Source organism: Cyprinodon tularosa, unplaced genomic scaffold (assembly GCF_016077235.1).
Source record: "Cyprinodon tularosa strain WSP-4 unplaced genomic scaffold, ASM1607723v1 ctg289, whole genome shotgun sequence".
Lineage (NCBI taxonomy): Eukaryota > Metazoa > Chordata > Actinopteri > Cyprinodontiformes > Cyprinodontidae > Cyprinodon > Cyprinodon tularosa.
This window is the reverse complement of record NW_024038995.1, coordinates 1,384,605-1,399,052: the sequence shown is the minus strand read 5'-3', so window position 1 is coordinate 1,399,052 and position 14,448 is coordinate 1,384,605. Positions and strand designations below refer to the sequence as shown.

Sequence of the window (14,448 nt, the reverse complement as noted above, 5' to 3'; positions counted from 1 at the left end):
ACTGTGCTTTCTGGGGAAATTTTATCTTTTACTTGGACCGAAGTAGATTTATAGGGCATTGTTAAAACGTTTGTATCTCACAGTGTGCAGATCCAAACATACCCCCCCTGCTGTAAGCTCAGCACTGGTGTTGCGACTCATTTGTAGCTTAAAGAAAATTATTAGACTTTTTTATAACTCAAAAATATGATTATTTTAATAATATATTAATCTATTGATATTTTTTTTCTAATTAATCTACTAATTTTTAGAGGTATCTTTTCATTAACTTAACAGGTTTTTGAAAAAGTTAACTGATTTTTTAATTTTATTTCAGTTAAGTATGGGGAAAAAAGTCAGAATTCTGAGATTAAAGTCAGAATTCTGAGATTAAAGTCAGAATTCTGAGAATAAAGTCAGAATTCCGAGAAAAAAGTCAGAATTCCGAGATTAAGGTCAGAATTCCGAGATTAAGGTCAGAATTCCGAGATTAAGGTCAGAATTCCGAGATTAAAGTCAGAATTCCGAGATTAAAGTCAGAATTCCGAGATTAAAGTCAGAATTCTGAGATTAAAGTCAGAATTCTGAGATTAAAGTCAGAATTCTGACTTTTTCCCCATGTTAAACTGAAATAAAATTTAAAAATCAGTTAATTTTTTTTTTTTCAGTGGCCCTAATCCTCTTCCGCAGAAATGCAACTTGAAAGTCTGGATAGACGTTTTCTTTCTTAAATACAACATGGTTATATAATTTTTTTATAAATTTTTAGCTCAATTACTGCCCTTTGGGATGGGGCTGTTTATATAGGATCTGGGATGTTTTACAGTCTGTATACTCTTGTTAGCGATTTAAAACCATATTAGCTGACAGTAATGTCAGTAATCGATTGCTCATTCTTAATCAGGTTGTTTCAACCTTTGTCTAGAAGCGATTTCTTTCACATCATGATCTTTGCTTTAGCCTTTTCAGCTAGCATAGCTCTTCACAGCAAATGTACCACATCAATATAGCTCAAACTCATCAATATTGGACGACTTCAAATGTTTAAAAATTAAGATTTATTTAACTTTCTTTAAGTTGTGTAAAAAATAAAAAAATAAAAAAAGTGTTCTTTAAACCCCAACCACTGCTGTTTTTGTGGAATCCCTGACGACGTTCCCTCGCCTCAGTGAATCCTCAGGTTATTGACGATACTGTCCCCTCGTCTGGATCTCATTATCAAACTGTCTTCAAAGGAGACTAATTGAATTAGCGCAGGGGTTGGAGCGCTCCCCGTTAATGATGCACTGCGGTCTTGCGGCGAGCCGAGCATCGACATCTGTCAAACGTGTAGGGAAGATTCGTCTCCGTTCTTCACTATAGTATAAGAACTAATAGAACCTCCTTGTTTATTTGATGCTTTAAGGGAATTTCCAACCAAAAGAGGTACATAAAAAAAACAGCAGCTTTGGCTCTGCTGTGAATTAAACCTCCTTTGGTTTGCATTGATTCTTCACTGCTTTAAGGCTGACATCCTCTGGGTATTTCTTACTTTGAGGATTTATCTAATGATTAAAGCATCACAGGTTGCAGTTATTTTTATTTATTTATTTTTTTATCACCACATCCCCCGACATCGAGTCCATTCTGGTAGTTTGTAATGAGTTTTCTATAAGGAATTGAGTCGTAATCTGAATTTTATCTTAGACTAATTCTGTTTAAGTGTCAAACGCTGATAGTTGATAGTAGTTACCTGATCGGTTTTAGTTTTATAACACATTTGAAGAGATATTTGTTCTTACTTCTAAATTGTTTTATTTAAGTTTTTATTCAATGTTCTTACCTAGTTGTCACTTATTTTGATTTGTCTTCAGACAGATTAAGCCACAGAGGCTCCAGGTTTTTATTAGCATGCAGAGTTTAGGGTAATTTGCAATTTTAGTCTTTAAAATCTATTTGGGACTAAGATTCTACATTTATTTTCTCAAAACTTCATTGTTGTGTCCTTGGGCAAGACACTTTACCCACATTGATGGTGGTCAGAGGGCCCGGTGGCACCAGGCCTCTATTCTATCAGTGAGCCTCAGGGCAGCTATGGCTATAATGTAGTTTGCCGCCATTATTTTGAGAGTGTGCGTGGATGGGTGAATGACTGAATGTAGTTTAAAGAGCTTTGGTCAAGTCTCCTGACTTGAAAAAGTGATATAAGTACAGACCATTTATCATATCCTATGAGGAGGAATTTGCAAACATCTTTTCCTTTCACAAAGGAACAAATCCAGGCCCTTTGAGTTTTTTCAAAACCAATACAGAGTATTCCAGCTAAAACAGACTGAATTACAAGTGTCAAATACGTCAGCTAACCAGTACATCCACCTGTGTAACCATGTTTGTCTTCAGCTTCAGGTTGACATTATACATGTCTCTGCATTTTATTGGTTCAAAACATTTCTGTAGTCAAAGCTAATGCATTTATTTCCGGGAGTTTAAGAATCCGCATTAGTGAATCCACAAATCATTCATTTATTGAAATGAAATTGAATCGGAAAGATCTGAAGGACCATCGATCCAAACGATCGCCAAGATATCAGTGCCGTAAAGGCGAGCTAAAACCTTTGGGTCCCACTAGCTTCAATTAAAGACTTTGAGCTAAAGTCTGGTTATGAGATTTTTACACGAACTTGCAGCTCAATATTTCTGAAACCTTAGATATTTCTGAGCTGGTCAGGTGTAAGATCATTAAAATCTTTATTTAAGATTGCTCCTAAAGAGCTGCTCCTCACCAGGCGAACTTGTTTTGCATGCATTTGAAAGCAGCAATGTGGTCAATGTAGGACTAAAGAAGGAGCAGGCAGCACTTCATTAAAGTGCAGCATTACTCTGCTCACTCTCTGCCTTACCTACACAGAATGCGCACAACACTTCATTTAGTCTGAGAGATAGAAAGGACAGGCCCCGGTGGATTCTCCCATTAATCTTTAATGAGCCCCAGGCCCTGAAAAAAAAAACACATCCAGGAAACAAACAATGACTCGACTGGAAAACACTTTGTCCGCTCGCACCCGTGCCTACCTGCCTGTCTGCCTGCTTGCCATTAACCCTGAATTATTAATGTGGCTATCCATCTGCGCCGCAGTGGGGAATGGAGGACTTTTTGATGGGATGGTGTGGTTGGAAAACCGTTTCTGTGTCTCTGAGTGTCTGCAGCTGGACTGTTGAGCAAGAAGTTGGAGTTTGTTGTTCTGTTTGTCATTTACACGACTCCATTCGGCATGATTATCTGCTGGAAACTCAGGAGTAGGGTGTCGTCTGGAAACAGCAAAGCAGCTTAAAACTTGTAATTACTCTTCTTTAGCAGAGGCTTAGACTTCGTCCATGATCTAGTTTAAAACACATCCTCCACAGTTTTAGCATCCCTTGATGCCAAAAAGCGTGCACTAGCATATTCACTCTGGAAAATGTCCAGCTTTTTATTTATGTTTATTATTATAATTATTGTTTTTTACCACTGTTTATAGTTAGTGCCAACCTTAAAGTTATATTGGAGGACTTTCTTTTTCCAGGTGGATCATCAAAATAAGTGGTACGTGGTAATTGTCAGTCATTCTGGTGATATGTTAACGTAAGGCCGTCCTATGCGCTCGTCCCCGTTTTCTTTTAACGTTGGTGAGTCTGACATGGTGGAGAAATTGCTAATCTTCTTTTGCAAAGTAAGCTTGTATGAGCGATCCAAACAGCAACTTTTAAACAGGGCGTGCACAAGGAGAAATGTGCTCGTGCATGCTCTTGTACGCCTTTAATAGGCGTTCTATTTTATCCCTATTGATTTGCCAGAGGTGGTGCTTCAAGCACTGAATGATCAGTCTTCTGCATGTGCAGGTCAAGTATTAATGACAACAAAGTCACCTGTGACCTGCCGGGGATCCACGTGACTCTATATAGTCACATGGCACCCGGCGTTCAATTCCTTTTGTTCTTCTCGCGCGCAGGTGTGGTGGTGTGAAGCTGGTTGCTTCTGTGTTTACCACTGTAATCCTAGCTGCTTGTTGCTAGTAGCCCCGTGACCAACTTTGGTCGGAGCTGCGGGTAGGTCTCACCCTCCAGGGGCTGCCCATGCTGTTGTTTTTCTCTTTCTGCACCCTTACCAGATCTGTGGTCGCCACTGCGACGACTGGTAAGCTTTGTTCTTTTTTTAATAGCAGTATTGCAGATTCCTCGTTAGCTTGTTGTAGGGGTGGAACGGTTCACAAAATCCACGGTTTTGTTGGGTTCACGGTTTTCGGTTCGGTTTGGTATATGTTGATTTTAGGAAAATCTATTATGTCTTGTATAGTAAAACACATGTTGCACAATGCTTGCACACTGTTGCACTTTTATCCACCACTTTCTTTCCGCCGTCATCGTAGGTCACTCTAAATGCAAAGCGCTCCCATACAGCAGACCTATAAAGTGCTGCTGGCGCATCTTCCAACTCCTGTTCTTTCCCACTCGCCATACCCACACAATTCTCCACAACAACTGATTTTTTTCTGCTACACCCGACTACGCTGCTTCGCTTCTTCTTCTTCTTGTTTACTACTGGTGGTTGGCTTTGGTCGCAGTACTGCCACCTTCTGCTCTGGAGTGTAAGCGCTTCACCTATGAGAAAAAGGAAAAAGGAGCAGCGCATGAACTGAACGCAACACACGCGAATTGAACCGAGACAGTCCAACCGAACGGTTCGGACTGTTTTCATAAACCGTTCCATCCCTAGCTTGTTGACATAAGTCATCCAGTGCTTGAAGCACCGCCTCTGGTGGTCAGTAGGGATGAAATGGAACGAAAGTTACTGCTGTCACTACGGTTCTATGAAACCCGGATGACCGCCAGAGTGCTTAGTTCCTCGGAAACTGAGATTGAGGGATTGAACGCCGGGTGCCATGTGACCATATAGAGTCACATGGGTCCCTGGCAGGTCACAGGTGACTTTGTTGTCATTAATACCTGACCTGCGCTTGAAGCACCACCTGTGACGGTCATCTGGGATTCATAGAACCATAGTTACAGCAGTAACTTTCGTTCTCTCTCAGTGGAGAGGGAGAGTCTTTTCAAAAATGTGCAAAAATCCTCCACTATACCTTTAAAGTCAAGGTACAAAAAATTGGATCTTATTTGGAGTTATTTAGGTTATGACTAGACTATTTTTCTGTGCTGATGATCGGATCTTTAAAAAAGTGTATCACTAGGATTAAAATAAAGGGGAAGAAGCTAAAAAAAGTGGAGGAAAAAATCAATAAGAATATGTTGAATAAATTTGATTTGAAATTGATTTGTTTCAGAAATCAAATATCAAATAAGTGAAATCAAATAAAGCTTTTCTTTTTTTAATTGGGTATAGTTTTCTGTTTGGGTCCTTTTTTTTTTTTTCAACATTGGCCTTTAATATTTGAAAAAGGAAGTATAAAATGTAAAGAAAAGGAGCACTTGTATTTTAAAAGCCAAATATTTCTGTATTTTTCTTGTCAGAAAAGCTTTTTTAGACTTATCAGGAGTGACAGAAGTCTCCTCCTCAGCTCTGTTTGACACATGCCCGCATCCATCCACCACCATGCAGCGGCATGTCCTCCAGGCAACCAAAGTGTCATGGCAACTGTACAGCAGCCACGGTAACGGCAGGCTCATTTTCATACTGATGAGGCCAGTTGCCGGGGAGGTCTGAGCCGTCGCTGCTGCTCGCTTGTATCTCCTCTCTGGTATCGCCGTGAAATTTTAATGACCTTTCTTCTCTGCTTCTCATTTTTCTACTCTCATGGTGCCCTGTGTGTGAATGTGTGCGCGCGTGCACAAATGCCACCAGTCTCTACTTGACTGTTCTAACATAAACACTATGTGAAGAGTGAGGAGAACAAAGGCAACGTGAGTTAGAAGGCATTAGACTTTTTGAAGGGCATGTGTTTTTATACCTTAGGAAGACCTCCTCCAGTCTGCTCCTCCTGGCTTCTGCAGGTTTGTCAATCAGCCTGTTTTTTGGGGGTTTAAGAATTTCCAAATATTTGTAGAATAGTTAGAGATGAAAGGACAACATTAAGAAGATAATTGACAAATAACCTGATATGAATGTGTTAATATTTCTTGTTTTAGTAATAATGAGCAGCTAACTAGGCAAACACTAGGGGGCAATAATCCACCAAGTTGTTTTCAGAGATAAAAGCACAGGAAACAAGGTTAACCAATGGCTAACAAAGGTCAGAGTAAATATCTGCCTCAAGTGAAGGAATTCAGTGATTTAGACCTTTTAACCAGTCATGGTATGATGGAGGAAAAGGGTGGTGAAAAAGTTAAAACCGTGGATGGTTAACCACTGTACCCCCCCTCATTTGGTTATAGAGATGACAACTAAACCACATGATCATGGAGAAAATTGGTTAAAAAGTTTTGAACTTGCTTAGGCTGGTTTGGTTCTGTTTCATAGGATCAGATTTTTATGGCTATGTGGTGTAGAGTAGAGCTGCTGCGCCTTGGTAGGGCCCCCCTTGCTACGATACTTTACATCTGGATCCAGGACCTGTATGTTTTGTGGCAATGGATGGATAGCTCAGATGTTTAGATAAGTAAAGAGCTCAGTAGAGGGATTGTTGGCTGTTAATGTATGATGGGTGGCTGAATGGAAACTGATAAATGGATTCATATATTGATAACCAGAAGGGTGATGGTTTGGTCTCAGTGTTGGTTCAGAGTTTTTCTGTCAGCCACAGTTTCTCTCCTAGATGAAGCCTCTAAGGCAGGGGTCACCAACCTTTTTAAGGCTGATGGCTACTTCACAGGTACTGAGACATAGGAAGGACTACCGATACTGGAGGGGCTGGCGGTCCCCTAAAATTCATATATAAAAAACAGATTTTTTTCTTTCTATTAGATATTGTCATTTTAAAGTATCTACAAATGCCTGAATGATCTATATGATGAAACACTTTATAAATGATTTAAAAAAGAACAGAATAACATTTCAAATGTCGCCACTGATGAGTAGTTCTGTTTGCAGAGGATGCTGAAAGCACCTTATGTGGTCCTGGAGGAGCTCTTGGTGCCCGTGGACACCACGTTGGTGACCCTGCTCTAAGGAGTACATTCTACCATGAATGCCTTCCTTCTTTAATTCAGAAAGGGCTGCTGGACATTTGCTTGTGAGGTTTTTGTGTGTCTGCTCCGTCTATTCAAACCAGCTGTCCCTGAGTCCACACAGCTCCTCTAGCTAAGCTGGGTTCTGCTGGAGCTTTCTCCACATTGAAATGGACTTTTCTTTAATTTGACTCGTCTCTGTCCAACATATGTGGTTAAACCTCTCAAGGCTTAAAGTGTTTTTAAGTGTTTTCATGCATTTCGCACTAAAATCATGCAACATGACATACCGAGTGGTGCTGAGGTATTATGAATCAAACAGGCTTCTTTTTAACACAAATGTCCTACATTTAGTAGCTCCACAGCAGCACTCTGACTTAAAGCTGGTAAAAGCCCATGTTTGTGCGGTGATGAGGGAGAACCCTATTGGAGCTAGCTGAGCTATGATGGAGCTGGATGGAAACATTGATGTTTGCTCCAGGTTATCTAGTCTGGAAATGGGTTGTGAGGTTGAACCATCAGTTTAAGTTCAGGAGAAGGTAGTGATGCTGAGGAACATGGAGGCATCACACCTTATAGGTCAGAACCATCCAGAGCCTCTAGCCTAGGCAGTCAGACTGGTATAGATCCCTCTCTCTCTGATGCGGTGTACATTTTAGGATATCCTCAGTTCTCAGGTTTTTTTTCCTAATACCTGAGAACTGACAACGTTATTCCTAAGAACTGGTCTAAAATGTATGCTGTAGTCTAGATCAAACACCAGCTTTTCTTGTTCCATCTCTCCCCCCTGGGAGAGACGCAGTAGGTACAGCTTCTGACAGCTGCTATCAGTAAATATTCACTGAACAACCAAGCAACTCTTACAATGAAGGAACAAAAAACAAAAAAATCCTTCTCAAAATGTTGCAAGCACATTAAAGATGCTGTGGAGTGCTCCAAATCTTTCTGATCATCTGATCTGCTTCACCCAGGTAAAAAGCAGCTCAGGATCCTCTGGAAACTTAAATAAGCCAACTTCCTCCCTATGGAGGCTGAAGCAAGAAGCTACAACCCAAAGCGAAGGCATAGCTGTATCCCAACCCATAAAAACTTCAGCCGATGTCCATAACAAACCAGAGTTCCAGCTCTCAGTCTCTCTCCTGTATAAGTCACGCCGGTTTCCTCCCTCAGTTACTGAGCGCCACTAGAGTCCTCTGAATGGCGGAGGTCTTTTGATCAAACCATTTTATGTAGGAGCCGTTGAAATTATTACTATTAATGTTTTTGTCTACACTTATTGCACTTATTGTAATTGGCTATCAACTGTATTGTCTGCTGAAAAATAAACTGCAAAACTGAAAATATCAGTATAAACAAATCTGAAGCTGTCAGAGACTGATGTGTGCTTCAAGAAGTTCTACAGCTGAGCCTGTGGTTATTTGCTTTATTTGCATGCAATGCGTAGAAACATAGAAGTTAAAGCTGATGTGCAGCAGATGTCTTCTTGTCTCCAACTTTTCAGTCTCTGTGTTTTCTGTTCCAGGAGGAGGAGACCAGGGAGAATGAGAACGGGCGAATCGAGCCGGTTGGCCGAGCAGACTCCTGCATGGAGCACACTCCTGTCTCGTCTTTAGAGTAAGTCAGTCCAGCCAGCTGTAGTAAGGAACCTGCCTGTTTGCACTTTCCTCTTGTTTGCGATGTGACCTTTCTGCTGGGTTTAGTTCAGTGCAACTACAGATTGTATCCTGCTCAGTCCCTAACTTTAGAATTTTGTTTGAGCTGATTAAAAAACCTTTGATTATTACATATGTAAAATTTATACTATTTTAAATGTTGGACTGGTAGTTTCACCTCTGTTATGAAGAGTAAAACAAAAAATATCCTCTTAAAAAACTAGAATGAATCTGTTCTACTTAAACAGGGGTCATCAGTTTACATCCAGGTCCAGTGATCTGCACCTTTCTAATATGATTGACTATAAGATCAGTTTAACTCAAAGGCGCCAATTCAAAACCATCGTTGCATTAATAGGCTTTAAAAAAGCAAGTCCAAATCAAGGTGAACATAAATGCAGAACCAAGAGTACTTTCTTTTTGAAGGAAAAAAAAACGAAACATACATATCTTTCTCTAAGAAATGGTTGATGATATAATAAATTACTGGACAGAGTCCATGTGGTAAATAACAGAACAAAGCTACTTTACTGGCTGTGTGAATAAAAAACAAACCGAAAGATTGGGCAGAATTACTCTCTATGAAAGAAACACTTGTTATGTATATTTCATAGGAGCAGAGCATCAGTGAACGGTCCAGTAACAGAAAAATGATTCAGAACAACAGAGCAATTAAAACTTTATAATATACGAGAAAAATTACATAACAAATTCTTAATTGGTGGAGCAGTTCAAGATAGAGAGACCTTCTATAAGAAAACAGAAGAACAAGTATGTCATTAAAACATTTCCTTCATCAATGCCTCAGTCTAGAAAGGCACACTAAACCAGGAGTACTTTCTGTTACAAGAACAACAGCATATAGTTAATTATCAAGTTTATAATCAAATTGTTTCATTAAGGAAAGTGACAGCAGAACATTCAACCCTCTATGAAGGCAGAAAACCAGAGTGCAGATTTAATGCCAGCGTGTGAAACCAGGGCTGCAGTTGTTATTTTAGCCATCCATTAATCAGTTGATCAAGAAAAAGATATTATTGGTCAATTAATATAATTTACTAAACAGGTGTTAGAGTGCTAAAAACAAAACATATTTACTGCTTTATATATATATATATATATATATATATATGATATAATATGACATCTTTAACTTGGCTTCTGCACTGAGTGGATTTTCCTTACAACAAATGGCATGTTTTAGAGTCTATACACTCCATTAACGATTATTCAATTACTTAATTAGTTAAGAATCTCACCAACTGGTTAATTCAATTAATTGCTTCAGGCCTAGAAAAGATGCAGCTTCTCTTAAACCCAGAGGCCCATTATGGGTAAAAGATAAAAACATGAATGTATGGCTTAACAGCGTTTGCTTTTCTCTGAAAGTCGTACGATAATTTAGCACAGGTTTGTTTCCAGTTTGTACCATGAAGGAGAAATAAGTTTACCTCTTTTGACACTTAATCATCTGTGAAGAGCTACATGCAGCAGGTTGTGTGTCGCAGTCCAGGCTTGTTTATGCTAAATCTTTTTTTTTTTTTGCCTGCTTCCTGATTTACATAATTATCTTTTGTGGGAGCAGAATGATCCTCATCTCGCCGTCAGAGCTCTCCCACGCACTAACCTGCTCTGCTCCTGTTATTAACAACTGTGCTTTGTTTTGTTATTTTGCTCTGTTGCATGCCTCCAGCTTAATATGCAGGTATGGTGTTGTTATTCCTGTGATTTCGGTGAGAGTCTGGCTTTCTCCCGCCTTCTTAGCTGTCAACAAGGGGGCCTTTTTCCTCCCCGAGCTAATCACAGCCATCGCATCTAAGCTGTGAGCGGATTAGATGTGGCGGCTCCTTAAAATATGCCAGAGTGTGCATGTTTCACAGCCAAGAAAACAGCTGAGAAGAAAAAAAAAAAAAACAACAGAGCGAAAACCATTTTGTTGTTTTTACATACATTTAAAGGGTCAGCTTATGTCACTTCCAGTACATGCATTCTGCACAGGCCACAATGTTTCTGGGTGGCAAAATAAAGTCTGCTTCCTCTTCTTCTCTTGCGTTTCCAGCTGGTTGCTTCCTAAATAATAACATCAGTGAAGAATAAGCTACTGTTCTACATTGTGTTGGTTGCTTTGTGGTGTTTTTATTATCTGCTACCATTGAGAAAATTAGACTAAAAGTCTCTAAATGTGGTGATAAAAGAAGCCATTAGGCCTCTAAGGGGATGCACAATCACACCATTATAAAGCGTTAACTGCAGATCCTCTCAGAGGAAAGGTCTACATTTCAACTACATGCACTGAAAGCAAGCTTATGAGTTGATCCCACATCCTGTCAGGAAGTTTTTACTGCTTTTCTTTCAGCAGAGGAAGTCAGATTTATCCTCAGGGAACTCATTTTGCACCCCAGGATCAATTCAACAAGGTTCCCTACCTTATATAAGGCATAGTGACAAGTTAAGAGCAGGTTAAACTTCTAAAGGACTTTGCTGAAATTTTAAACCACTCATTAGTTTCACTTTTTCAGTCAACCTTGTGATTTCTTCTGGCTTTCTGAAGAGCTTTTAAAGTTTTTAGTTAGACTTTTACTATTTACTCATTTTCAGTCCAGCTGTTGCACATCAGAATGCAGTATTTGTAGTTTGGGTTAAAAAAAAGGCAATGGAAAAAGTTAAAAAGCATCCTAAATTAAGAAAAAATGTAAATCTATTCAGTAAATCTGGAGAAGCTTTAAGACCAAGTCTAAAGTCTGTTGAAAGGCTGTGGTGGCTAAGAACTAATGCAATATAACATAAAGGCTTTTACACATTATTTTATTGGACCTTAGAAACTTTTTTGTCATTTATAGATTATTTGTTCGTGTCCCTAAAAGGTATTGGTTTGTTGTGTAAAATTCCACGTGCCTTTTTTTCCCATCAATATTTATTTCAGGTTTTTGTTATTTGTCTCCTTTTTAAAATTTTCTGTTTTTCTGTTTACATCTAATGAGGCTCTGGGTTAATTCAGCCCTTCCCCCTTTTATAGCAGACTGATGGGAACTGATATGGATCATATCTGCCATTATATGGAAAAAAAAAAAATCTGAGAATACAATTTAGTTCTGAAAATGAGATTCAAACAGTTGAAATGGTAACAACAATTTATCAGCATACATAATGGGTAAATATTAGAATACTAATGTCCTTTATTATTAAATAATTAAACATATACGTAGATATTTAATTTCAGCTGAATAACTGAGGTAGAATAGAAAGCAACGAAACTCCCAAAAAGAAAAGAAAGTTCTGTAAAAAATAAAATTAAATGAAAATACATTTGTTTGTAAGGATTATTTAAGAAAACAGTCTCTGCACCAAAGATTAAACCAGCATGGATTCTGCCATAACTGAAAGATACCTGAAGAAAATGTCTGTGCTTTCACAATAAAAACTTGGGACCCATTTTAAATCACAGAAAGCACCCAGGGGAGATCAGCTTCTAATGTGATTATAGTGCATTTCAAGTTTCTGGGTACAAAAAGCAGGACGAGGGGATGGAATATAAAGAACAGGGAAGGCAAAGTAAGAGAACTCAAAGATGAAATACTTTGAAAATGTCTTGAGCTCTTATGGAGAGAGGAAGGAGCAAGTGTTCAAAATGTTTAACAATTGGATGACATGGTGATGGTTTTTCTTTCTATCCTTCATCACTGGAGCAGCACTGCTCCAATATTTGAACTTTAAACATGACAAGAATTGAAAACAAATCACTAAACCCTGCAGAGATTGGCTGCAAATCAAGAAATGGAAAGTCTGGGTCTGACAGAGATGCTGTGGGGTGGCTGAAAATGTGCCTGCATGCAAGAAACCTCTAAAACATCCCCCAATATAAAGTAAGGAGGAGTGGAAGCTTTCCACAGATTTATGTTAGATGTGCTTGATGGTCAGAAGAAGAACCTGACTGTGGCTTTTTCAGGGTCAATGAGGTTAACAGCAGGTTAACAGGGCGGGGAGCACTAAGCAATACGGGGGTTTGGTGTCCCAAGTCTTCCCTCAGTTATATAGCACAGTGTCTTTGGATTTGGAAATAAAACAAAGTTACTTTTTTATGATAGTTGTACTTTAAATAGGTAAATAAAAATACATCAGTCATCAATATATTTGAAATAATTTAATAATGAAGTCAGTTTCAGAATTTCGATGATAATTATATCCTATAACCATAAACTAATCATTTTTAAACTCATGAGAATTAAAATGTTAGTTTATGACTTTGACTTATCTTTATTAACATTAAGATTGGCACCATCAAATATATTTTTGCAAACAAAACAGAAACATTATTTTATAGAATTACAACAAATCTGTCCATAAAAACTTTGAAGCATAAGATCTTTGCATCGATAAAAGATAAAAACAATCACGAAGAAATGTAAATTTATGTGTAGAAAGTCGAGATAAGTTGGGTTTTAATGGTAACAAGCAGGTATAGGAGGGGGATGCAAATTAACAAAGGATTGAAATGGCTTGGAGCCTTTCTTTCTTTTTGTCTAATTATAATTTTTTTCTTTTCTTTTTTTCCTGCTCCCTTATTTCTTTTGTTTTTTTATCCACATGGTGTCTCCACTCTCCTCTCCATCCACACTCCCCTTTGTCTCTGTCATCCACCTGTCTCCCAGAGACATTGTCAAAGTGGTGGAGGTGTCAAACGACGGCGGGCCCCTGGGGATCCACGTGGTGCCTTTCAGTGGCAGGGACCGCAGGTAAAAATAACCGCAGCAGGGCTGCATTTCACAGCGAAGCCAGACACCCTGCCCATAGTCACAGCACATTCATAAAGACTCTCTAAATGATCAAACTCCTCATAAAGGCTGCATATATATCACATGTTTAGGTTGTTTTATGCTACATGAGCCAATTTGTCTCTGATCTAACCGCATCAGTGCCCCCCTCTCTTCTTTCATACCATTGTTTTCTTTGTGTAACATAACCTGTTCTGGATCACATCAGACCCTACACCAAATATATAAATACCCTTGCATACCAGACATTCCTCCTCCTCTAAATCCATCCATATGCACACACAAACCCACACACGCGTATCCAGGCTCATGGTGAAGCCATTTGCCAGTTTACAGTGATCAGTGGAGGTGGTTTGGGTCTGCAGACGACCATCGTATTCCTCCATGGTGGCTGGCACATGGTTTTTACCTCCTTCAAAAACAAACCCAGCAGCCTGGACGACATAAAAGCACGCAGCTTCCCGAGAACACACATGGAGCGAAGCTGTGGGAGAATTAAAAGGAATGTGACATCTGGCTTAGATACATGCAGCCAGAGGAGCTGCAGATATTTGCAGGTTAGAGGGAAAAAAAGTCTTAAAGATTCCTGTCTAGCATGGAAAATTCTGGAATTTTACAGCCATATTAATATTTTCCGACTCGTTTCCCTATTCCATATGACTCAAGGTCGCACATAAAGGGTGTCGCCATTATTGGAAAGATGTAAAAAGTACAGAAACCTCCTTTGATCTCACTATATTTTACACAAACAATCCTGTAAGTCCATAAACCATCTGAGCATGAATCTGCTCCATAAACTCACTAAAAACCCTCGCAGAGTCCAAACTCTCTTCAAAATCAAAGCATATGGTCCGAGCTCAACTTAATCAACCTAAAAGCATATTTATAATGCACTTTTCTTTTATTGGGGGAAACGTCATTTCAAGCGTTGCAGTAAGATTAAGAAGCCTGGCTTTCATCAGAGGAAT

General features: G+C 39.1%; 1 protein-coding gene across 4 annotated transcripts in view; it reads left to right on the top strand.

The window, feature by feature from the left end:
- The window catches only part of LOC119787130 (partitioning defective 3 homolog), a 349,189-nt gene that overhangs the window by 146,249 nt on the left and 188,492 nt on the right, over positions 1-14,448 (top strand). For 3 of the 4 annotated variants that reach the window (XM_038290773.1, XM_038290770.1, XM_038290771.1), the window contains exons 6-7: positions 8,579-8,670; positions 13,358-13,441. In XM_038290773.1, coding sequence (XP_038146701.1) covers positions 8,579-8,670; positions 13,358-13,441 — 176 coding nt within the window. The remainder of the gene's footprint in view (positions 1-8,578; positions 8,671-13,357; positions 13,442-14,448) is intronic. The other variant, XM_038290772.1, reaches the window with a different exon arrangement.